Genomic DNA, 24,210 nt, shown 5'->3' with positions numbered 1-24,210 from the left:
ACAATCAGCATTTCCCAAGCCTTCCCAAGCCCGGCTCTCCAGGTGTCAGAGCTCCTGCACAACCTTTGCTCCACTCCAACCCCACAGCCCCTGGGGCTGGCTCCTCATTAGCCTGGCACTCATTAGTGCTCATTAGCACTCATGAGGGCACCTGCTGGGGGTGGCACCGGTGTGTCCCTGCCGTGCCCTTGGCCCTGGTCACTGCCCAGCCCTGTGTGGGAGCTGGGGCAGGAGCAGTGTCTGCATTTCCCTGTGGGAACAGGGCTCGCTCAGCAGGGCTGGGGCAGCACCCCTGGTTTTCCTCTGCACCCCCATCCATGAACACACTGCTGCACCCACTGCTGCACCCACAGCAGGGTGAGAAAAGTCAGAGGAGAACCTAAGGGCAAACATCTGTGAGCGCAGCTCAGGCTCTGACCAGACCACACTGCCAGTGGGGATTATTGTCCTTCTTTTCCAGTCAAACAGAGGCACCACCCCAGCTTTATTCCCATTTCCTGAGCAGTGCCAAGCATTCCCTGTGTCCCATCTTTAGGGGAGGGCTCTCTGGGCTCTCTCTGAGCAGGACCAGGCCCCAAATGGCATCTGGAGGGCTTGGGACCAACACCCTCACCTCGGAAGGGACAGTGCCACGTTCACAAGCAATAAAAAACTGAATTTCCAGCCCCTTTGAGCCCTGGGATGTCTCTGAAACATGGAATCCCAGACTGGTTTGGGTTGGAATGAGCTAAAATCCCACCCAGTGCCACCCCTGCCCTGGGCAGTTTATTGTGATTTAAACCCAGGTTGTTCCTGGGCAGTTTATTGTGATTTAAACCCAGGTTGTTCCTGGGCAGCTTATTGTGATTTAAACTCAGGGTGTTCCTGGGCAGTTTATTGTGATTTAAACCCAGGTTGTTCCTGGGCAGTTTATTGTGATTTAAACCCAGGTTGTTCCTGGGAAGTTTATTGTGATTCAAACCCAGATTGTTCCTGGGCAGTTTATTGTGATTTAAACCCAGGTTGTTCCTGGGCAGTTTATTGTGATTCAAACCCAGGTTGTTCCTGGGCAGTTTATTGTGATTCAAACCCAGGTTGTTCCTGGGCAGTTTATTGTGATTTAAACCCAGGTTATTCCTGGGCAGTTTATTGTGATTCAAACACAGGTTGTTCCTGGGCAGTTTATTGTGATTTAAACCCAGGTTATTCCTGGGCAGTTTATTGTGATTCAAACCCAGGTTGTTCCTGGGCAGTTTATTGTGATTCAAACCCAGGTTGTTCCTGGGCAGTTTATTGTGATTCAAACCCAGGTTGTTCCTGGGCAGTTTATTGTGATTTAAATCCAGGTTGTTCCTGGGCAGTTTATTGTGATTCAAACCCAGGTTGTTCCTGGGCAGTTTATTGTGATTCAAACCCACGTTGTTCCTGGGCAGTTTATTGTGATTCAAACCCAGGTTGTTCCTGAGCAGTTGTTCCTTGGACACCTCCAGGGACAAGTCTCCACCACCTCCTTGGGTGGGAGGTTGGGATCCAAGGTTTAATCACACATTCCACCCCCGGGCCTTGATTTAGGATAATTAAAAGCACCATAGCTATTGTTTCGGCGCTTCAGGACGAGGGTGTTTTGTCCCTCCGCGGCCTCTGTCTTTGGCGCCCTCAGCCCCGTCCCGTCCCCTCCGTCTCCTTCCCCGGCGGGGCGGGGAAAGCACTGGCGCCGCCATCTTTGAAGCGGGCAGGACTCGCGGTGTTCCCCGGCCGGGCGGCGATTCCCGGGGGGATAGCGGGGAGAACACCGGGCTGAGGGGCGGGATTAGTGCCCGCCAGCGGGCACGGGCAGCGCCGGGAGCGGGCGGGAAGGGAACGGGCAGGGCAGGCGGGCCGTGCCCGGAGTCAAGATGGCGGCGGCCGCCTCAGCGGGGCGGGGCGCGCGCGGCGGGCGCGGGAAGCGGCGGGCGCGGAGCTGCAAGGCGAGGGATCGGGAGGGACTCGGGGGGACCCGAGAGGGTTCAAAAGGCAACCGGGAGGGTTCAAAGAGGGTTTGAAGGGGAACCGAGAGGGGCTGAGGGGTGATCGAGAGGGACGGGGAGGGAGCGAGCAGGACCGTGAGGGTCTGAGGGGGGAGCGAGGCAGCGAGAGTGACGGAGGGGGGCTGAAAGGGACCGAGAGAGGCACTGAGGGGGACCCGCCGCCGCCATGCACGTCGTGAAGCGAGGTGAGGAGCGCTCCCCGGGCCCGGGGCTGCTCTGGGGTCCCGCCGCTCGTGGGGCGGTCACGCACGGTACCGAGGATGGGATGGGATGGGATGGGATGGGATGGGATGGGATGGGGGCACTGACCTGCCCAGGGCACCCCTCGGCTTTGGGGGGCTCTGCAGGAGAATCCCTCCCCCATCGTGGGGTTCCCTCGTGGCCCATGGCAGGATGGGGTTCCATCTGCTTTGGGGGTCCCCTGCATGGCGCCCAAGGTAAGCAGAAGGGAATCGCCCCGGTTTGGAAGGGCCGCTCATGGCCTGCTCAGCCCTGGGGGCACCTTAGGGCACATGGTGTGAGGGGGTGAGACCCCTTTGGCTTTGGGGGTCCCACTCGTGGCACCCACAGAGCAGAGAGGGGGTCCCCCTGCCTCTTAGGAGGGTTCTGGTGCAGGATGGGCTCCCCTCAGCTTTGGGGGAGCCCCGAGTGAGAGAGCTCCCCCAGACACCAAGGGTGGGGGATGAGACCTCTCCGATTGTTCTGGGCCCATGGCAGGAGCTTTGGGCTTGCTGCCCAGCCCAAATCCCCAGGCTGAGCTGGAGGGTGACCCTCAGCTGGGTCCCCACCCTGGGAATTCGGTTAGTGCAGTTTTAGGGGAATTCTTAGGGTGGAGGGGGAGCCTCCCCTTTCCTTGTACCCCACCCAAGCTGTCCCTGGTGGTGGGCACACAGAATTCCCACGGGAGGGGCTGGGCACGGGCATGCTGTGCTGAACTGGTTTTTACTGGGCAGCACTGGTGGGGCTGGCAGGGGCATGCTGTGCTGAACTGGTTCATACTGGGCAGCACCGGTGGGACTGGCAGGGGCATGCTGTGCTGAACTGGTTCTTACTGGGGAGCACTGGTGGGACTGGCAGGGGCATGCTGTGCTGAACTGGTTCTGACTGGGCAGCACTGGTGGGACTGGCAGGGGCATGCTGTGCTGAACTGGTTCTTACTGGGGCAGCACTGGTGGGACTGGCAGGGGCATGCTGTGCTGAACTGGTTCTTACTGGGCAGCACTGGTGGGGCTGGCAGGGGCATGCTGTGCTGAACTGGTTCCTACTGGGGCAGCACTGGTGGGGCTGGCAGGGGCATGCTGTGCTGAACTGGTTCATACTGGTGTGCTGTGTCCCCAGATGGGCGCCAGGAGCGGGTCATGTTTGACAAGATCACGTCGCGCATCCAGAAGCTCTGCTATGGCCTCAACGCCGACTTCGTGGATCCCGTGAGTCCTCCTGCCCTGACCCCCCTGCTCCTGGGCAAAAGGCACCTGGAAACCTGGGCAGGAATCCCTGGGGTGTCCTGTGTGGGATTTGAGGATTCCTGTGGGTCCCTTCCTGCTGGGATGTTCTGTGATTCCATGAGCTCTCGGCAAACATACCCAGAATGTGTTTGTTGGAATTGTTTGTGTTCTGAGGGGTTTTGCTTCCCACAGAGAGTGTAGAGGGGAAAATCCCCTTTTCCTGCCATTTTTCCCTTTCCCCTCAAACCTTGGGGAAGCTGTTGAGCCCCTGGTACCTTAGAAAAAGAGCTGTGTTGCTCCAATTCCCATATTTTGGATTTGGTGGGTTGCTCCCAGTGTCAGTCTGCAAAGCTGGAGCAATGCCACCTGGAAGTAGCTCTGGATCCCCTTCTGGTCCAACACCAGGACAGAATTCACTGCCACTGCCACTGCCACATCCCTGCTTGGTTTTCTGAGCTGATTTGGGGTGGTGGGCATTGATCCCACTCATGGAAGCAGGTGATTCCCTGTTGGATCCACTGATGTGTGTGGGATTTTTATGCAGATCTCAGACCCATCTGGCCATTTGGATCAGCAGTTCCCATCTCCCAAGTTCTCATGATCCATTCTCCTGTCTGAAATCCCACCTGTCCAACAGCTGCAGGAGGGAGACACTGGTGACTTGGTGACCACAGCATGAAGTGTCCTGACTTGCCCCCACCTACTGGGAGTTGATGCTGAGGACAGAAGTGAAATTCTGAGTCCTCCTGTGCCCCTGAATTTTTACCCATTCTGCAGTTGTGTGTCGGGCTGTGGCCTGCCCTGACCCCAGGATGGTGTTGGTGGGGTGGCCAAATAAGAAATAAAGGGATGGGAACAACCAAAGGGCTGGAAATGAAAGCTTTAATATAAGGAGAAATAAAAAGGGGTGCACAAGGGCATAACACAAACCTGCAGTGCCTGCTCACAGCTACCTCTGAGAAACAAAGTAAAAACCCCTCTGGCTCCCTGGAATCCTGATGCTCACAGCTCTGTGCAGCTCCTTTAGAGGACCCCAAAATGGGGTTGAGCACACACAGGTACAGACTGTGAGAGAAGGTTCCAGAGAGCTTCCAGCCAATCCCAGACCATTGTGTGGTCTCTGTTTGCATGGTCACTCCCAGTGCTTGCCATAGCTTGGCCAGGTGTGGTCTGTCCTGGCTTCTCACTGTCCAGGTTCCATGTTGTTCCCTGCTGTGTGGGCAGTGCACAGCCAGTCCCTTCCAGGACAGACTGCCACTGCTGTGTGTCACCTCTTTTCCTGGAGTTTATTTTCTCCTTTGGGATCTGCTTGTGCCAGAGGCTTCCCAGGCCAGCAGTGCCCCTCCCAAACCCTGTGCTGGTGATCCCATGGAGGCTGGAAATCTCAGGAGTTGTGCAAAAGTAGCAGCAGTTCACAAAGGTTCAGTGGAGACTGGTCAGTCCCATTGCCTGGAGTCCATCCCTGCACAGAATCCCAGAAGGGTTTGGGTTGGAATGAGCTAAAATCCCACCCAGTGTCACCCCTGCCATGGCAGGGACACCTCCCACTGTCCCAGGCTGCTCCAGCCCCAGTGTCCAACCTGGAACTGAACATTCCAGGGATCCAGGGTCAGCCACAGCTGCTCTGGGCACCCTGTGCCAGCCCTGCCCACCCTGCCAGGGAACAATTCCTAATTCCCAAGATCCCATCAAACCCCACTTTGGAGCCATTCCCTGTGTGCTGTCCCTCCCTCCCTTGTCCCCAGTGCCCCTCCAGGAGCATTCCCAGCTCTCCCAGTCTGGTTCCCGTTTGCTTTCCCCCCGCACAGTGAGCAGTGCTGCTGAGATCCACGTGAGCCAGGAGCTCTGGGGCTCCCTGACCTGGGGCATTCCCCCTTGCAGGCACAGATCACCATGAAGGTGATCCAGGGGCTGTACAGCGGGGTCACCACGGTGGAGCTGGACACTCTGGCCGCAGAGACCGCGGCCACGCTGACCACCAAGCACCCCGACTACGCCATCCTGGCCGCCCGCATCGCCGTCTCCAACCTGCACAAGGAGACCAAGAAAGTCTTCAGTGGTGGGTGAACGCCTCCAGCTGCTGGGGGACACACACAGGGAGAGCTTTGGGACACAGAAATGGGGAAGAGCTCCTGAGGGCCCAGGCTGGCTGGGAATGCCGTGGAGATGAAACCCATGAGTTCCCCATGGCAGGTGGAATTGCCTGGTTTATGAAAAGCAGCTGTAGAGATGGAGTGGTGAAAAATGGGATGGATTGAGATCAGGCTGTACCTGCTTTCCTCCCCATTTGTTACTTTTTACAGTAACTGTAAAAATAAAAAACTGTAACTTTTTTACTTTCTCTGGGGTTTTGGCAGAATTTGTAAGAGAAGAGGCTCAGACTGGCAGTGCTGAGCAGTAGAAGGGCAGTTGTGTGTTTGAGGGGGTCATTTCCCATTCCTGCCTCATCCATCCTGAATCCCAGGTGCTGCAGGGACAGGCCTGGACATGTCCTGTTCACTTCCCTTTCCCTCACAGATGTGATGGAGGATCTCTACACCTACATCAACCCTCACAACGGGAAGCACTCCCCAATGATCTCCAAAGAGACCCTGGACATAGTTCTGGCCAACAAAGATGTGAGTAGTGGGGTTTGTTTCACTTCTCAACTATGGCACTGAATTTGGAAAACTTAAATTACTTGCTTTTCTTATTTTTTAAGCAAGCTATGTTTGTTTTAGGGTAAAAAGCCAACACAGAAACCAGTGCAGGCCATGAGTGGGGAGTGTAAGAGGGGATGTAGGAGTTTTCTTCCTCTATGGATGTTTTTGTAGTAAAATTTGGTTTTTTGGATGTTCCCATTGCCATGATCAGCACAAATCATTAATTTGAGAACAAGTACCTTGTGCTGGAGCAAAATGAGGCAGCACAGGAGAGAGAGGAGAGATTTGGGTTCAGTTCCCAGGTCACTCCAGGTCTGTGTTCAGAGCAGGAAGTTCCTTTTGTCCTTTGGTTCTGTGTCTTGTTGTCCAATTAGATTTCAGTAAATTCAGCCAAAAACTGAGTGAAAAAATGTTGTTGGAGCTGTGCTTTTGTTGTTTTGAGGGAAGTGCTGTTCCTGCTTCACTGCTGTGTCCTGGTGCCCCTCACCCCCAGAGCTTTGGGGGCAGGAATGCAGCAGGGCTAACACTGTTCCACCTTGTAAAGTCTCTTCTGTCCTTTCCTGCAGCGCCTCAACTCTGCCATCATCTACGACAGAGACTTCTCCTACAACTACTTTGGCTTTAAGGTAGAGAGCAGATTGCTCCTGGGCCGGTTGGGAAGGGTGGGAATGCTTGTGGGATTGTCTGGATTGGGGACACAGGAGGAGCTGGGACATCAGTGGGGCTCTGAAGGTGAAGGGGACCTGCACTCAGCAGCTCCCAGTGGATAAACCATGGGCTTTTCTTGCTGCTGGAATGTTTGAGCTGTTGGGCTGGGTTTCACAGCAGTTCACACTGAATGTTGCTGCATGCCATTCCTAAAGGAAATACCCTAATCCTCAATAAGGCAAAGAAGGGGTTTTTGCTTTTCCCATTGTTCAGTGGAGCAGTTCTGTCAGTGTGTCATCCCACATTTATCCTCTCCCATGCTGGAACGTGTCCCCACACCACCCCAGGGGCTGCTGCTCACACCAGCTCAGCTGTGCTGCTTTGCTTTGGGTCTGACTCAGGTTTGGGGCTCTGGGGAATCCAGAGAGGCCCTGTGGGTTCAGGACAGTGTGGAACCTCCTGGCCATGCTCTGTAATCCAAAGCAGTGTTGGAATCTTCAGTGCACTTGTGTGCAGTCATTAATCACCTCATTAAGCTAATAAAGAGAGGAAGAGCAGAGTGCAGGGGTGTTGAAGTCTGGGATGAGGGGTGTGGAGATGATTGAGTTTGGAGTTAATGGGTTTTTTTAAAAAAAAATTCAAATCTGCCTGTCTGCTAAAATCCATCCTCTCTTGTAAAGACTCTGGAACGCTCCTACTTGCTGAAAATCAACTCCAAAGGTAAGGGCTGTTCTAGTGCTGAGCACTTCTTTAAAAATTTGAGTTAATTTAAGCTAAGTTAGAGCTGAGTTTAGGTACTGTGCTGTCAGTGATGTTGGCCCTTGGATTGGATATCCTGGGACCCCAGAAGGGTCAGAGATTAATTATAATATTATAAAGCTGGAACACAAATGGATTCTGTATATTTGATTGGACTGGACTGGTAATACAGGTGGGGTTTTTCCCTCCTCCATGAGAGCAGCTGAGCACTGGAGCAGATTGCTCCTGGAGATTTTCAAAGCCTGATGGGATGAGGTCCTGAATAAACATGCCTGGTGCTCTTGGAGCAGGAGCTGGGCTGGAGAACTCAAGTTCCTCCCACCCCCAATCACTCTGATTTCATGACAGCTCTGGCTCTCAGCTGTCCCTCTGCAGCATTTGCAGTTCCTGTGGCTGTCACATGGAGTCTCCTTTCTCCCTGCCTTTCTGGGTTTGCTGGCTGGGTGAGAGGCTGGATGTGCCCCAGCCATGTGCCTTGGCATCCTAAAGTCCCAAAATCCCTGGGCTGATCCCCAGGAGGGGCAGCAGGGAAAGGGGATTGTGCCCCTGTGCCCTGCTCAGGTGTGACCCCACCTGCAGAGCTGCCCCAGCCCTGCCCCAGCGCAGGGAGGAGCTGGAGCTGCTCAGAGAGCCCAGAGGAGCCCCAGGATGAGCAGAGGGATGGAGCAGCTCTGCTGGGAGGAAAGGCTGGCACAGCTGGGATTGTTCAGCCTGCACAGGAGAAGCTTTGGGCTGAGCTCAGGGTGGCCTTGCAGGGCCTGAAGGAGCTGCAGGAAACCTGGAGAGAGACAATTCCCAAGGGCTGCAGGGACAGCACACAGGGAATGGCTTCACAGTGGGGTTGGATGGGATCTTGGGAATCAGGAATTGTTCCCTGGGAGGGGCTGGGATGGAATTGCCAGAGCAGCTGGGGCTCCCCCTGGATCCCTGGAATGTTCAGTTCCAGGTTGGACACTGGGGCTGGAGCACCTGGGACAGTGGGAGGTGTCCCTGCCACGGCTGGGGTGGGGTGGGTGGCTCTGAGCTCCATTCCCAGGCCATGCCATGGCATTCCCTTCCCTGCTGTGTGTCCCTGCAGTTGCTGAACGTCCCCAGCACATGCTGATGAGGGTGTCTGTGGGCATCCACAAGGCCGACATCGACGCTGCCATCGAGACCTACAACCTTCTGTCGGAGCGCTGGTTCACCCACGCCTCGCCCACGCTCTTCAACGCGGGCACCAACCGGCCCCAGCTCTCCAGGTGCTCTGCCTGCCCCTCTCAGGGCATCCTGGCCACAGGGGAGGGCTCAGGGACTTCCTCTGCTCAAGGGAGGCGCCTGCACAGCCTCTGGAATGAGCAGCTGAGTTTTATGATGTTTTGAGCAGCTGCTGTCAGGTCTTAGCTGTCTTTTGGGGAAAATACCCAGGTTTCTGTAAACTCTAGAGATAAGGGAAACCTTGGCATGGCTGTGTTATGTTGGACAGTTCCTGATGTGCACAGTCTGCTGCAGATGACCAGATGAATTCTGGTAACTGTTTTCTAAAAGCAGCAAACATAACTGACGGGTTTTTGATATTGTACGTATCAGGAAAAGATTGTATTATATTTATGTATTGGGAAAAAGTTCTTCCCCCAGAGGGTGCTGGGCACTGCCCAGGCTGGGATTGTGCGGGACCAGAAATTGGTCTCTGATTCCTGTGGGTCCCTGCCAGCTCAGGGTGTTCCCAATTCCATGGTTAAATATGTTTGACAGCAGAAGTATCAGCAGTACAAGTGTGCTCACGGTGGTTTCTGTTTGTCCTTTGTTCCACACCTGTGGAGCACACTAGAGGTCCCATATCTGCCCTGCTTTTTGCAGCCTGGTGAAACACTGAGGACTTTTCCTTCCCATCCTTGTCCACTGACACCATTTGTTCCCTTCAGCTGCTTCCTGCTGTGCATGAAGGACGACAGCATCGAGGGCATCTACGACACCCTGAAGCAGTGTGCCCTGATCTCCAAGTCTGCTGGGGGCATCGGCCTTGCTGTGAGCTGCATCCGTGCCACAGGCAGCTACATTGCTGGGGTGAGTGCAGGGGGCCCTGCTGGGGGAGTGGGCAGTGAGGGACACTGCTGGGACCTGCTGGGTGAGTGGGCAGTGAGGGACCCTGCTGGGACCTGCTGGGGTGAGTGGGCAGCACAGGGACACTGCTGGGACCTGCTGGGGTGAGTGCCCAGCACAGGGACACTGCTGGGACCCTGCTGGAATGAGTGCCCAGCACAGGGACACGGCTGGGACCCTGCTGGAATGAGTGCCCAGCACAGGGACACTGCTGGGACCCTCCTGGAGTGAGTGCCCAGCACAGGGACAGTGCTGGGGTGAGTGCCCAGCACAGGGACACTGCTGGGGTGAGTGCCCTGCACAGGGACACTTCTGGGACCCTCCTGGAGTGAGTGCCCAGCACAGGGACACTGCTGGGGTGAGTGCCCAGCACAGGGACACTGCTGGGACCCTCCTGGAGTGAGTGCCCAGCACAGGGACACTGCTGGGGTGAGTGCCCAGCACAGGGACACTGCTGGGACCCTCCTGGAGTGAGTGCCCAGCACAGGGACACTGCTGGGGTGAGTGCCCAGCACAGGGACACTGCTGCTGCTCCCAGGACGTGCCAAACCAGCACTGCCTCTCACTCCTCACTCAGTTCACTCAGCACTGAGCCTCCCTCACCAGTCCCTTGGCCTAACACAGGAAGGTTGGTTGGTTTTCCTCGCTGTTTTGGATTTCTAGCAGAAACCTGTTGGGACTCTGCACACTGAGAGTTTTGGGCTTTCTGTGCTGACAGGCACTGACCCCCAAGAACATTCTGCCTTTGACCTGGAGAAGGCTTCCAAAATTGAATGATAGAACTGGGATTGTGGGTGTGTGGTTTGAATAGAAGTGTGTAATACCACATGGTGGGAAATCCAGAATCTAAGGTCTGAAAATACAGTAACATATGGAAGGCAAGATGAAGGTTTTGGCGAAGAGGTTCCTTTCTTCTTTACCTTCTTCTCATGGATCTGGGTGATAATTTGTAATTGAATAGGAAAATCTGCATTGTGGGTCACGGGTGGTTGGTTATTGGATTAAAAATAAAAAATAATTTGGGTGTCCATTCTTAATTGGACAGATTCACAGAATCACTGGGCTGGAAGAGACCTCCAAGATCATCAAGTCCAACCCATGCCCTAACACCTCAACCAGACCATGGCAGCAAGTGCCACATCCAGTCTTTTGTTAAACACACCCAGGGATGGTGACCCCAGCACCTCCCTGGGCAAACCATTCCAGTGCTTGATCACTCTTCCTGTGAAAAACTTTTTCCTAATACCCAACCTGTATATTCCTTGGAGCAGTATGAGACTGTGTGCTCTGGTTCTGTCAGTGCTGCCTGTCAGCCCCTCACAGGGTTTGTGTTCCAAACCCCTCACAGGGTTTGTGTTCCAGCCCCTCACAGGGTTTGTGTTCCAGCCCCTCACAGGGTTTGTGTCCCAGCCCCTCACAGGGTTTGTGTTCCAGCCCCTCACAGGGTTTGTGTTCCAGCCCCTCACAGGGTTTGTGTTCCAGCCCCTCACAGGGTTTGTGCTCCAGCCCCTCACAGGGTTTGTGTTCCAGCCCCTCACAGGGTTTGTGTCCCAGCCCCTCACAGGGTTTGTGTCCCAGCCCCTCACAGGGTTTGTGTTCCAGCCCCTCACAGGGTTTGTGTTCCAGCCCCTCACAGGGTTTGTGTTCCAGCCCCTCACAGGGTTTGTGTTCCAGCCCCTCACAGGGTTTGTGTTCCAGCCCCTCACAGGGTTTGTGTTCCAGCCCCTCACAGGGTTTGTGTTCCAGCCCCTCACAGGGTTTGTGTTCCAGCCCCTCACAGGGTTTGTGTTCCAGCCCCTCACAGGGTTTGTGTTCCAGCCCCTCACAGGGTTTGTGTTCAGCACTCACAGGGTTTGTGCTCCAAGTCCCTCACAGGGTTTGTGCTCCAAGTCCCTCCCCAGCCTCGTTGCCTCCTCTGGACACTCTCAAGGGTCTCAACGTCCTCCCTGAACTGAGGGGCCAGAACTGGACACAGCACTGGAGGTGTGGCCTCAGCAGTGCTGAGTACAGGGGCACAATGACCTCCCTGCTCCTGCTGGCCACACCATTCCTGATCCAGGCCAGGTGCCATTGGCCTCCTTGGCCACCAGGGCTCACTGCTGGCTCACGTTCAGCCAGCTGGCAGCCAGCACCCCCAGGTCCCTTTGTGCCTGGGCACTGTCCAGCCCCTCTGTCCCTGCCTGTGGGATGGCTCTGACTGGCATGGGGCCCTCTGTTCCCCTCAGAAGGGAGTCACCCACCATGACTGCCCTTCTTTCCTTTTTGATGTGACAGGTGGTGATCTCTCTGACAGATGAATCACAATGGGGAGGCTCACTGGGCCTAAATCATCTAGCTGACTCTCCAGAGCCAGGGCCTCATACCTGTTCTGGAGTGGCACCTGGCTGGGGGCTGGGAGGAATTTTTATTGTCACCTCCCTGAGCAGGGACCCATTTCCACTCCCCTTCATCCACCAGGGGCCCTTCTATTGCCTGACAGCAGGAGGCACAGGAGTTCTCTGACTCTTGTTGGGCCTCCTCAAAGATGAGAGGGCTGAACTTGACCAGTCTAATTCCCTTTTACTTTCCCTGATACTTCTTAGTCTTTCAACTTCCTCCCTAAGCTCAGCCACCAGTGAAAGGAGACCGTTCACCTGCTCACACTGCAGGCAGGCTTGTTCCACAACACCCCCTGGAAACGCTGATAAGCTCAAACACTCAGGGCAGGAGTGGGTCTGTGCAGAACATCCTTTTGGAGGGTTCCACTTGGTTACATGCACTTGCACTAACAGCAGCTTTTGATCCTGTAAAAACCATTACTAACAGAAACTAACACCAACCAGCCAACAGAAACACTGTGACACCACACAGCAAACTACTAACAATGCTGACAGTACTAACAATAAAACCTGCAACTCTGCCTGCGTGTCCTGCCTGCGTGTCCTGCCTGTGTGTCCTGCCTGCTTAAACTGCTGGGCCACGCCCTGTGAGGTGTGCCACGCCCAGTGAGGTGTGCCACGCCCAGTGAGGTGTGCCACGCCCCTGAGGTGTGCCATGCCCCGTGAGGTGTGCCACGCCCCTCGAGGTGTGCCACGCCCACTGAGGTGTGCCACACCCCTGAGGTGTACCACGCCCTGTGAGGTGTGCCACGCCCACTGAGGTGTGCCACGCCTAGTGAGGTGTGCCATGCCCAGTGAGGTGTGCCACGCCCAGTGAGGTGTGCCACGCCCAGTGAGGTGTGCCACGCCCCCTGAGGTGTGCCACGCCCAGTGAGGTGTGCCACGCCCCCTGAGGTGTGCCACGCCCAGTGAGGTGTGCCACGCCCATTGAGGTGTGCCACGCCCCCTGAGGTGTGCCACGCCCAGTGAGGTGTGCCACGCCCATTGAGGTGTGCCACGCCCCCTGAGGTGTGCCACGCTCATTGAGGTGTGCCACGCCCAGTGAGGTGTGCCACGCCCAGTGAGGTGTGCCACGCCCATTGAGGTGTGCCACGCCCCCTGAGGTGTGCCACGCCCCCCAATGATTTGCCACGCCCACTGAGCCATGCCTAAGGAGCCCCAGGGTGTGCAGGGAGTTGTTATTTACTGCTAATTTTTGTTCGTTATTTACTGCTGATTTTTGTTCATTATTTACTGCTGGATTTTGTTTGTTATTTACTGCTGGATGTTGTTCATTATTTCTTACTGGTTTTTGTTCTCTGCAGACAAACGGGAATTCCAACGGGCTGGTTCCCATGCTGAGGGTGTACAACAACACCGCGCGCTACGTGGATCAGGGCGGAAACAAGGTACCTGCATGGGCTCCAGAGGGGAGCCTGGGCCTGGGGACAGCTTCCACACTGGGAGGGCTGTCCCATGAGCAGCAGGGAGCTCATGGACTGCTTGTGGGTGGCACTTCATCATAAAAGGGCATTTCTGCCCCATGTGTTGGGATCTGGAGTTGCCCCCCATTCCCAACTAGTGGGCACTCAGGAGCAGGGCAGCAGGTTTCTTTCCAAGGACAGTTTGTTCTGATCCACGTTCTGTTCCGTGTCCCAGAGACCTGGGGCTTTTGCCATCTACCTGGAGCCGTGGCACTTGGACATCTTTGAGTTCCTGGACTTGAAGAAGAACACAGGGAAAGAAGAGCAGCGAGCCAGGGACCTGTTCTTTGCTCTCTGGATCCCTGATCTCTTCATGAAGCGAGTGGAAACCAACCAGGTGAGAACTTGGCTGCCTCACAAGAGTGAGGTGGTGGAGGAGCAGGTGAGCAGCCCTGGAAGGAGCTCAGGAAGGGCTGCAGAGCTGCTTTACTCCTTTGCTGTGCAGGTGGAGAATGGAGCTGGGCAGCTCCAGCTCAGTGTTTTGCTTCAGGGCTTCATCTGACAGCCCTGACTCTGGGGTTTCCTTAAAGCATCAGCACTTCCTCAGTAAATTATTCTTATACCTGCTTGTATTTCACAGAATCCTGGACTGGTTTGGCTTGGGAGGGACCGTAAAACTCATCCAGTGCCACCCCTGCCATGGCAGGGACACCTCCCACTGTCCCAGGCCCCAGTGTCCAGCCTGGCCTCGGACACTGCCAGGGGTGGGGCAGCTTTAATCAGAGTGCCTGATGATTTCCTCTGAATATTTTTCCCCCTTTCAGGACTGGTCCTTAATGTGCCCAAATGAGTGTCCTGGCCTGGATGATGTCTGGGGAGAGGAATTTGAGAAGCTCTATGAAAGGTAAGAAGAGTGAGCAGACCTGTAAGTGGTCCATCCTCTCCCAGAGCTGCCTGTGTCCTGTGGGATCCAGGACATTTTTCTCCAGTTTGTGACCCCTGCCATGCTTAGAGATGACCTCTCCACACTAAGTATTTAAAATGCAATTAGTCCAAATCCTTTAAAACCATTTTATTGGGCACATGGAGTCTCTGTAGATCTCAGAACTGAGGCACCTGGGTGACACCTGGTTCTCCAGGCAGCTCTTGGGCATCTGAGCAACGAGGGCAAGCTCCCCTTGGGAGGGGGCTCAGAGATGGCCCCTGGCTCATTGTCAGATTGATAAAAATGGATTGATTGATTGATTGATTGTTGGATGGGGATGTGTCTTTGTGAGCTGTGTGTGACCATTTTAGGCTGTCAGAGGGACAGTGACCCTGTCAGAGGGACATCCTGCAGCGATCCCCACCCCGAGCACTCCGTGGCTTTGTGTGGGATTGCTGTGGTGGAAGATTTATTTCCCTAGAACAGGGACAGTGCTGCTGCCCTGCTGTGAGGGCTCAGCAGTGAGCAGGGCTGCCCCAGAGCCCAGGACTGGAAGGATTTCCCGGTGCCTGGGGCTGAGGCAGCTCCCTGTGTGCCGCAGCTACGAGCGGCAGGGCCGCGTGCGCAGGGTGGTGAAGGCCCAGCAGCTCTGGTACGCCATCATCGAGTCCCAGACCGAGACTGGCACCCCCTACATGCTCTACAAGGACTCCTGCAACAGGAAGAGCAACCAGCAGAACCTGGGCACCATCAAGTGCAGCAACCTGTGCACTGAGATCGTGGAGTACACCAGCAAGGAGGAGGTGGGTGCAGGAGGGACTGGGAGTGCTCCCTGCAGCTCTGGGATGTGTCTGACTGCTGCTTGGGGAAGGGAGCAGGCAGCTGAGAAACTTCTGAGCCGAAAACTCACAGCTCTTGCACTGACTGTGGGCTCCCTTCCCACTCCTGTGGAGGATTTGGGATGGCACAAGACACCCTTCAAAGGGAAAGCAACGAGGAGCAAACCAGGCTTGAAAATTCCTTCCATCCCAGACCCTGTCCAAGGATGGCAGGAGGCCTGATCAGGGCAGGATTTCTCTGGTCATACCAATTTCTAGTGAACTTTCCTGAGCTGTCATTACCTTGTGCACACCTCCTGCCCTGCCAGAGGACCAAGGGGTGCACTTTGCCAGCCTGGCAGCTTCCCTGGCAGGTTGTTTCTGTGCAGTTTGGGGCAGAGCTGTGTGTTGTTGGCCTGTTCCCAGTGATTGCCTGTCCCTGCCCACAGGTGGCTGTGTGTAACCTGGCCTCCATTGCCCTGAACATGTATGTGACCCCAGAGCACACCTATGACTTCAAGAGGCTGGCTGAGGTCACCAAGGTCATCGTCCGAAACCTCAACAAAATCATTGATATCAACTACTACCCTGTGCCAGAGGTGAGTGCTGGGCTGGGGTGGGGCTGGGTCCTGCCCAGGGCAATCCCAGAGCAGGCTGGGACACAAGGAGTCACACACAGACCTGCTGGGAGCTCTGTGAACCACCTGTTCCAAGGTGGGACCTGTCAGTGCCTGCCTGAGCTCCAGCCCACAGCAGCTCTCTAGTGAAGCAGTTGTAGGAAACCTTCCCACTCTGCTTCTGCCACTGGAATTTTTTCATGTGTGAGGATTTCCATGAAGCACAGACCAGCACTAGGAACAGAGTAAAAATTTTGTAATGGAAAGGGCTGTGCAGCCCTGGCAGTGGTGCAGTCCTCATCCCTTGAGGGGATTTGATATCTGTGGATGTGGCACCTGGGGACATGGTCAGTGGTGGCCTTAGCACTGCTGGGGAACAGTTGGACTTGGTGGGCTCAGAGGGATTTTCCAACCTCAGTGATTCTGCTCTGTAAAATGTCATTATTTATCAGAATGTGCTGAGTGTTCACTACTAGACCCTGGCTGCCTTTGCTGGGTTAAACAATCACAGTCTGTGCTAAGCTCTGACAAACTCAGTCTGGGCCTCAGCAGGCAGGATGGAAGGTGTGTGGATGCAGAGCTCACAGCACACTGCAGCAGGAGGTTTTACCCCCAGCCCCAGGCTGGCTCCCAGCTGTGCTGCAGTGACCCTGTGTGTGTGCTGTGCTGTGCTGTGCTGCAGTGACCCTGTGTGTGTGCTGTGCTGTGCTGCAGTGACCCTGTGTGTGTGTGCTGTGCTGTGCTGTGCTGCAGTGACCCTGTGTGTGTGCTGTGCTGTGCTGCAGTGACCCTGTGTGTGTGTGTGCTGTGCTGCAGTGACCCTGTGTGTGTGTGTGCTGTGCTGCAGTGACCCTGTGTGTGTGTGTGCTGTGCTGTGCTGCAGTGACCCTGTGTGTGTGTGTGCTGTGCTGTGCTGTGCTGCAGTGACCCTGTGTGTGTGTGTGCTGTGCTGCAGTGACCCTGTGTGTGTGTGTGCTGTGCTGCAGTGACCCTGTGTGTGTGTGTGCTGTGCTGCAGTGACCCTGTGTGCTGTGCTGTGCTGTGCTGTGCTGCAGTGACCCTGTGTGTGTGTGTGCTGTGCTGCAGTGACCCTGTGTGTGTGCTGTGCTGTGCTGCAGTGACCCTGTGTGTGTGCTGTGCTGTGCTGCAGTGACCCTGTGTGTGTGTGTGCTGTGCTGCAGTGACCCTGTGTGTGCTGTGCTGTGCTGCAGTGACCCTGTGTGTGTGCTGCAGTGACCCTGTGTGCTGTGCTGCAGTGACCCTGTGTGTGTGCTGTGCTGCAGTGACCTGTGTGTGTGCTGTGCTGTGCTGTGCTGTGCTGTGCTGTGCTGTGCTGCAGTGACCCTGTGTGTGTGTGTGTGTGCTGCAGTGACCCTGTGTGTGTGTGCTGTGCTGCAGTGACCCTGTGTGTGTGCTGTGCTGTGCTGCAGTGACCCTGTGTGTGTGTGTGCTGTGCTGCAGTGACCCTGTGTGTGTGCTGTGCTGTGCTGCAGTGACCCTGTGTGTGTGTGTGCTGTGCTGCAGTGACCCTGTGTGTGTGCTGTGCTGTGCTGTGCTGCAGTGACCCTGTGTGTGTGTGTGCTGTGCTGTGCTGTGCTGTGCTGTGCTGTGCTGCAGTGACCCTGTGCTGTCCCGCAGGCCGAGCGCTCCAACCGGCGGCACCGGCCCATCGGCATCGGCGTGCAGGGCCTGGCCGACGCCTTCATCCTCATGAGGTTCCCCTTTGAGAGCCCCCAGGCCCAGCTGCTCAACCAGCACATCTTTGAGACCATTTACTACGGGGCCCTGGAGGCCAGCTGTGAGCTGGCCAGGGAGCAGGGCCCCTACGACACCTACGAGGGCTCTCCGGTCAGCAAGGGGGTGAGTGCCAGGGGCTGCCACGGGGACAGCTCTGCAGAGCTCATCCTGTGCCTGGCTGCTGCAGGCACCTGCTCATGGCAGCAGGGATCTGAGTCTGCAGTGCCCTGGGGCCAGGAGGGACATCCCTGTTCTGGGGACACCATCACTGCCCAGAGGGAAGGGATTGTCCCACCCTGCCAGTGCTGGGGACAGCTCTGGGTGTCAGCAGAGCCCAGAGAGGGCCAGGGGATGGGGAAGGGTCTGCAGGGGCCCCACGAGGTCCCTGGGCCAGCCCAGCCTGGAGCAGCCTGAGGTCAGAGCTCCTCCCGAGGGGCAGCGCAGGGACAGCTCCCATCTCTGCTCTGGCACAGGGACAGCACCCAGGGAGCGCCTGCAGCTGGCCCAGGGCAGCCTCAGCTGCCATCTCAGGGCAGGGCTCTTCCCCAGAGGTGCTGGGCACTGCCCAGGCTCCCCAGGGAATGGACACAGAGCTCCAGGAGCTGCCAGGGATGTCCAGGCTGGGATTGCTGATCCAGGGGTGGATCAATGATCCCTGGGGGGGGTCCCTTCAGCTCAGGATATTCTGGGATTCTCTGATTGGAAAAGAAGACTCAGCCTGTGCTGGCTGTGCCCTGGAGCAGTCACAAGATGGAGTGCTTGTTTGGTCATAGCAGAGCTTCACTGAGATCTCATTGGAGGGAAGAATTAAGAGAATTAACAGGTCCATTTCCAATGGGATTTCTAAAATGGACACAAGAGTGCCCTCTCTAATCTGGACAAAACTGTTCCTCAGATCCTTCAGTATGACATGTGGAATGTCACCCCCTCAGACCTTTGGGACTGGAAGGCTTTGAAGGAGAAGATTGCCAAGTGAGTAACCCTGCAGGGTTTGTTGTAGACGTCAGATAAAACCCAGACTGGGTTGGGTGGGAGGGACCTCAGAGCCCACCCATCCCACCCCTGCCTGGCAGGGACACCTCCCACTGTCCCAGGCGCTCCAGCCCCATCCAGCCTGGCTCTGGATGTGAATTTGATCTGTTCTGTGTACTGAGAACTAAAGGCAGGGTCCAAGTGTGAGAACAGCCCCCTGTGCTCCCCCCACCCCAGCAGATCTTTCCTCTGAGCTCTTGTTTGATTGTTTTTCTTTCATTTTTGTCCTTCCAAGGCCGAGGAGCCCACCCTCACTGCTCTGCTTTTGCTGAGCTCCAATTCCATTTTGGGTGCATCCAGCAGCAGGATTTGTGCTCCCATTACACAAACATAGTGAGGAGTGAGCCATGAGCTGGCCTTGGGGCTCTTCCCTGCTGCCAGGGAAAAGCTGAGCCTTGAACATCCTGAAGACACGAATCACTGAAGTGTGAAGTGCCTGTCATGGACTAATTCTGTTTGGCTCTAACTTTTAAATGTGGTAAATCTGTCTCCTGTGCTCTGTGTGCAGAGGTTTCAGCCTCCTCATGGGCTGCTGCTTCAGCTCTGCCTCAGGGCTGTGGATGTGCAGTGCCTGGCAGATTGTGTTCCCTGCACCCATGCCATGAGTGACTCCCTGGGGAAAGCCTCTGATGGAAGATGAGAGCAGCAGAGCCCCTCACTGCACTTGCACTTTGTCATGGGTTTGCTGCACCACCTCATCAGTGCCTTGTCTTCTTTTTCTTCTGCCTTCACTCAAAGCCAGGGTTAAAAACACAAAGGAGATTAATTTCTCTTTTGGACTTGGTTGTTTATTAAATCTCATCTAAAGCACAGAGAGTTCTGCAACACTTCCAGCTACCAGCTAAAAGTGAGCAAAATGGAGCTGAGTCCAGCTGGTTCCAAGGTCTTCTAAAGCTAAACAGTCCAATAGAGAAATAACACCTGTATTATTGATCCTTTTGACCCAGTAACCAAACTCCTGTGACCTGCAGTGCAGCAATGTCCAACCAAAAATTATTACTTGAAACTGGGAAGAAGGAAGAAGAGAGAAAGAGACAATGCCCAAGAATGTTTTCATTTTCTCCCATACCTGTTACTATAGTCTGAAACCTCAGATTCCAAACCCTTCACCATGTGAGGTCACACACTTCTGTTTAACTGCACAGCCCTGATTTTAACTCCATCACTCAGATTTGGACCCTTCTCCAAGGCTCAGGTCACAGCAGGGTTCTGGGGTCAGTGTGAGCACAGAAAGCTCAGACTCCCAGGGTTCCAGCACACCTGACCCACAGTGCAGTTCAGGGCTGCTTCCCTTTTCCCTCTGAGGCTCTGCAGGTTCTCCAAGATTTCCCAGGGCTGTTCCTGGCTCTTTCCTGCCCTGTCTCCTTGGCTGCAGCTCCCTAACTCTGCCTGTTGTCCCCAGGTATGGTGTCAGGAACAGCCTGCTCATTTCCCCCATGCCCACAGCCTCCACTGCCCAGATCCTGGGCAACAACGAGTCCATCGAGCCCTACACCAGCAACATCTACACGCGCAGGGTGCTCTCAGGGGAGTTCCAGGTGAGCTCTGGGGGCAGCTGGGCCCTTCCCTGGGGTTCTGTGACTGAGGAGGACAAGGGGAGGCCTCACTCACACCTGGAGGTTTGTGTGCCAGCACCTGGAGCACTGGGTGTTCCACAGTCACCATGGAATAGGTGAAGTTATAAACAAGTGCTGCTTTTGTCTGGGAAAAACCTTTGTGGTGTGCTGCAGGAATAACTGCTGAGGGGGTTGGTGATGTGATGGAAGGGACGTGGGGACAGTAGCTGAGACCTCGGTCCTGAGAATGAACTGTGACCACTTGAGGGTCTGAAGGGGCCATGGCAGAGCTGCACAGGCTCAGAGGGGTCTGTCAGCTGGGAAAGGGAGTGAAACAAGTGAGCTCTGGAGGCTGGAGTTAGCAAAGACCCCTCTGGAGACGAGGGGAGGCTGTCCCTGTTTGAGGTGTGTCCATCCCCTCTGGGGTCTCTGCTCTCTGTTCCTCCTGGCTGCAGGATCCCTCAGACAGGAGTGGGGAGCTGGAGCAGGGGGATCACTGCCCTGCCTCCCTGTAGGGCTGGGGGACAGGGACCAGCCCCAGCAGCTAAAGGTGGCTGTGTTTTCTTCCCATACTCAGCCTGCCCCTGTTCTGGTCTTTCCCCTCCTGACATCAGTCCTGGCTGTTCCTTCTTTAGGAATTCAGGTTGTGGGCCTGCAACAGCAACATCTCCTTTTCCATCTTTTGGAGTTCCTCATGCAGGGCAGTTCCACACAGCCCCATTTCTAATTTGCCATGTCCAGCAGAATCCCAGAATAGTTTGGAGGCACCCTGAAGATGATTCAGCCCCTGCCATGGACACCTCCCACTATTCCAGGCTGCCCCAAGCCCTGTCCAGCTGGCCTGGAACACTTCAGGGGTGAGGGTCTGTGCAGGAATGTTCAAGCATTTAAAAACCTTTGGTTTGTGCCCTGCCAGGTTGTGAATCCCCACCTGCTGAAGGATCTCACTGAGAGGGGCCTGTGGAACGAGGAGATGAAGAACCAGATCATCGCCCACAACGGCTCCATCCAGGTACAGGGAGCAGGGCAGGGATTCTGCAGGCAGCTCCTGCTCCTTCTGCATTCCAGTTAGCAGGAGGATGATAAAGGGGTGATTTCATAGCAGGGAATATCATGGAGTGTCCTGAGCTGGGATAAACCCCCAGGGATCACTGGGACACTGGGGCTGGAGCACCTGGGACAGTGGGAACTGTCCCTGCCATGGATGGGATGAGGTGAACTTTAGGGTCCCTCCTGACCCAGACCCTTCTGGGATTCTGAGTTTGGATTCAGGGATAGAGCTCAGCTGTGCAGGCCTCAGTTCCAGCAGGGATTGCTCACTGGAGCCCCAGCAATCACTGAAGAATTCCATGTTATAAATAGGGACACCTGGGCAGGCAGTGCTTTCCACACTTCAAAACTCCTCCTGCTCCTTCCAGAACATCCCTGAGATTCCTGATGACCTGAAGCAGCTCTACAAGACCGTGTGGGAGATCTCCCAAAAAACCATCCTGAAGATGGCTGCAGACAGAGGGGCCTTCATTGACCAGAGCCAGTCCCTGAACATCCACATTGCTGAGCCCAACTACGGGAAGCTCACCAGCATGCACTTCTATGGCTGGAAACAGGTGTGGGATTGGGGGATCAGCTGGGATTGGGGGTTCTTCTGTTACACAGGGAGATCAGCTGGGATTGGGGGATCTTCTGTTACACAGGGAGATCAGCTGGGATTGGGGGATCTTCTGTTACACAGGGAGATCAGCTGGGATTGGGGGTTCTTCCATACACTGGGGGATCAGCTGGCATTGGGGGATCTTCTGTTACACAGGGGGATCAGCTGGGATTGGGGGTTCTTCCATACACTGGGGGATCAGCTGGGATTGGGAGTTCTTCCATACACAGGGGGATCTTCTGTTACACAGAGGGATCAGCTGGGACTGGGAGTTCTTCCATACACAGGGGGATCAGCTGGGATTGGGGGTTCTTCCATACACTGGGGATCTTCTGTTACACAGGAGGATCAGCTGACATTGGGGGTTCTTCCATACACAGGGGGATCAGCTGGGATTGAGGGATCTTCTGTTATGCATAGGGATCAGCTGGGATTGGGGGATCTTCGGTTACACAGAGGGATCAGCTGATACTGAGAGTTCTTCCATACACAGAGGGATCAGCTGGGATTGGGAGTTCTTCCATACACAGGGGGCATTATCTGGGATTGAGGCTCCTTACACACATGGGGCACCAGCTGGGATTGCAGGTTCTTCCCCCCATACAGGGCATTATCTGGGATTGGGGCTCCTTCCCCACACGCAGGGCATTATCTGGGATTGGGGCTCCTTCCCCACACACAGGGCATTATCTGGGATTGGGGCTCCTTCCCCACATGAGGCACTAGCTGGAACTGGGGGCTTGTTCCCAGAACCAGAGGCATTACCTGGGGCTGGGGCTTTGTTCCCAACTCAAGTTTGGCACCCAGGGACTGGCAGGTCCTGGCACAGCTGCTCTCACGGATCCCAGGAAGGACAGGGGGCTGTTTCCTGCCCTTTTCCCCTGGGTGTGTGCAGAGCTGGGTGCTGCAGTGCTGCTGCCAGCCCTGAGGCTCCCCTGTCCCCAGGGCCTGAAGACTGGCATGTACTACCTGCGCACCAAGCCCGCTGCCAACCCCATCCAGTTCACCCTGAACAAGGAGAAGCTGCGCGAGCGGGAGAAGGCGTCCCGCGAGGAGGAGGAGAAGGAGAGGAACAAGGCAGCCATGGTGTGCTCCCTGGAGAACAGGGAGGAGTGCCTCATGTGTGGCTCCTAAGGGACAGCCACGGCTCCAGCAGAGCCATCCCACCTGGAGCTGCTGGGGCAGGAGCCTCTGCAATAACGTGAGGATTTGGGGCTGGGAGGGGGGATGGGGCACATGGCTGGGGTGAGCGTTGCTTTAGTGCAAGCAGGAGGGGGACAGGGAGGTGCTGGTGCCACTCACAGGGCTGTCCTGGGCTCTCCAGGCTGTGCCTTGCAGCCACCAAAGGCTGCTCCTCGTGTCCCAGAGGAGGTGCACAGCTGGCTGGTCCCTTTTCCTTGGCTCGGTGTGTTCAGTGTCCAGCTGACACCTGCAGTGTCCCCACCCTGCCAGAGCCTCCTCCCACGGCTGCTCCTCATCCCCTCTGGCCTTTCCAGAAGGCTTTGGAAGGAGCAGATGGGTGGAAGGGGTGTTGCTTCCTGGACTCTTCTCCCTCAGCTGCCAGGGCAGAGCCTGGCACTGGCTGAATGTCCTCCATGGGGCAGGAAAGGCAGAGCTGCTGCCCTGCATTCTCTTCTGCATTAAACTCACTAACTCAGTCTAACTGCTCAGGCAGGGGCCTTGGACACAGGTCAGGTGCCACCTTGTGAGGGCCACACGCCATCGGTGAAGGTCACCTGCCATCTCTTTTTGGGGAGCTCCATGTCTCCACCCCAGGTAGTTCTTAGATCTTTTAAACCTCTCATCACTTTACAGCTCCTGCACTCACTCCCTGCTGAATCACTGGGGCTTCAGGCAGTTCTGCAGTATTTATTGAACTCGTGAACCACGCCCCACCCCAATCCAGACTCAATAAAAGGTGGAATGTCGAAGGGACGGAACACTTCATTTTGGAATGGAAAAGGAGCAGCTGTGGTACCAGGTTGGTGCTGCTGCTCCTGTGCTGCTTCCCACGGGGACACGGAGACACAGCAGTGGCAGGAGGGACAGTGGGGGCCGGGCTGTGCTCCAGGAGCGGGGACAGGGGAGAGGGAACGGCCTCGGCCTGGGCCCGGTTCTGTCCTGAACCTCGAACCCTGGCCCGGTCCTGGTTCTGTCCCAGCACTCAGGCCCTGCTCCCAGTCCTGGTTCTGTCCCCACACTCAAACCCCAGTCCCAGTTCTGTCCCCACACTTGAACCCCGGTCTTGGCTCTGTCTCCACACTCAAACTCCAGTGCTGGTCCCAGTTCTGTTTCCACACTCGAACCCCAGTCCCGCTTCTGTCCCCACACTCAAACCCCGGTCCCGGTTCTCTTCCGGTCCCGGTTCTGTTCCCGGTCCCGGTTCTATTCCCACAGCCGAACCCCGGTTCTGTTCCGGTCCCGGTTCTGTTCCCAGTGCTGGTCCTGTTCCCACAGCCGAACCCCGGTTCTGTTCCCAGTGCTGGTCCTGTTCCCACAGCCGAACCCCGG

The 24,210-nt window shown here is 55.9% G+C and overlaps 1 protein-coding gene across 2 annotated transcripts; it reads left to right on the top strand.

Moving 5' to 3' along the window:
- Positions 1-1,920: 1,920 nt before the first annotated feature.
- RRM1 (ribonucleotide reductase catalytic subunit M1) lies at positions 1,921-23,630 on the top strand. Of its 2 annotated transcripts, XM_033052761.1 has the most exons (19): positions 1,921-2,191; positions 3,345-3,433; positions 5,333-5,510; positions 5,969-6,069; positions 6,660-6,719; positions 7,422-7,461; positions 8,579-8,741; positions 9,405-9,546; positions 13,265-13,348; positions 13,599-13,760; positions 14,188-14,267; positions 14,890-15,091; positions 15,556-15,705; positions 17,362-17,583; positions 18,356-18,432; positions 19,895-20,030; positions 20,965-21,060; positions 21,467-21,655; positions 22,645-23,630. In XM_033052761.1, exons 1-19 carry the CDS (start codon positions 2,173-2,175, stop codon positions 22,831-22,833), a joined length of 2,379 nt encoding a protein of 792 aa, XP_032908652.1. In that variant the 5' UTR covers positions 1,921-2,172; the 3' UTR covers positions 22,834-23,630. The 2 variants fall into 2 exon arrangements, with proteins under 2 accessions (XP_032908652.1, XP_032908653.1); XM_033052762.1 differs by lacking the exons at positions 1,921-2,191; positions 5,333-5,510 and having other exon boundaries at positions 3,350-3,433.
- The last annotated feature ends 580 nt before the right edge of the window (positions 23,631-24,210 follow it).

The sequence above is a fragment of the Catharus ustulatus genome, chromosome 2 (assembly GCF_009819885.2).
Source record: "Catharus ustulatus isolate bCatUst1 chromosome 2, bCatUst1.pri.v2, whole genome shotgun sequence".
In the NCBI taxonomy this organism is placed as follows: Eukaryota; Metazoa; Chordata; class Aves; order Passeriformes; family Turdidae; genus Catharus; species Catharus ustulatus.
Note: the sequence above shows the minus strand (reverse complement) of the source record. Positions and strands in the feature narration are given on the sequence as shown.

Bases quoted from the DNA above. Each gene is read 5' to 3' on its own strand.
- RRM1 (XM_033052761.1), top strand. The intron at 7,462-8,578 runs GTAAGGGCTGTT...GTGTCCCTGCAG, and splicing joins GCTGAAAATCAACTCCAAAG to TTGCTGAACGTCCCCAGCAC. The intron at 18,433-19,894 runs GTGAGTAACCCT...TGTTGTCCCCAG, and splicing joins TTGAAGGAGAAGATTGCCAA to GTATGGTGTCAGGAACAGCC.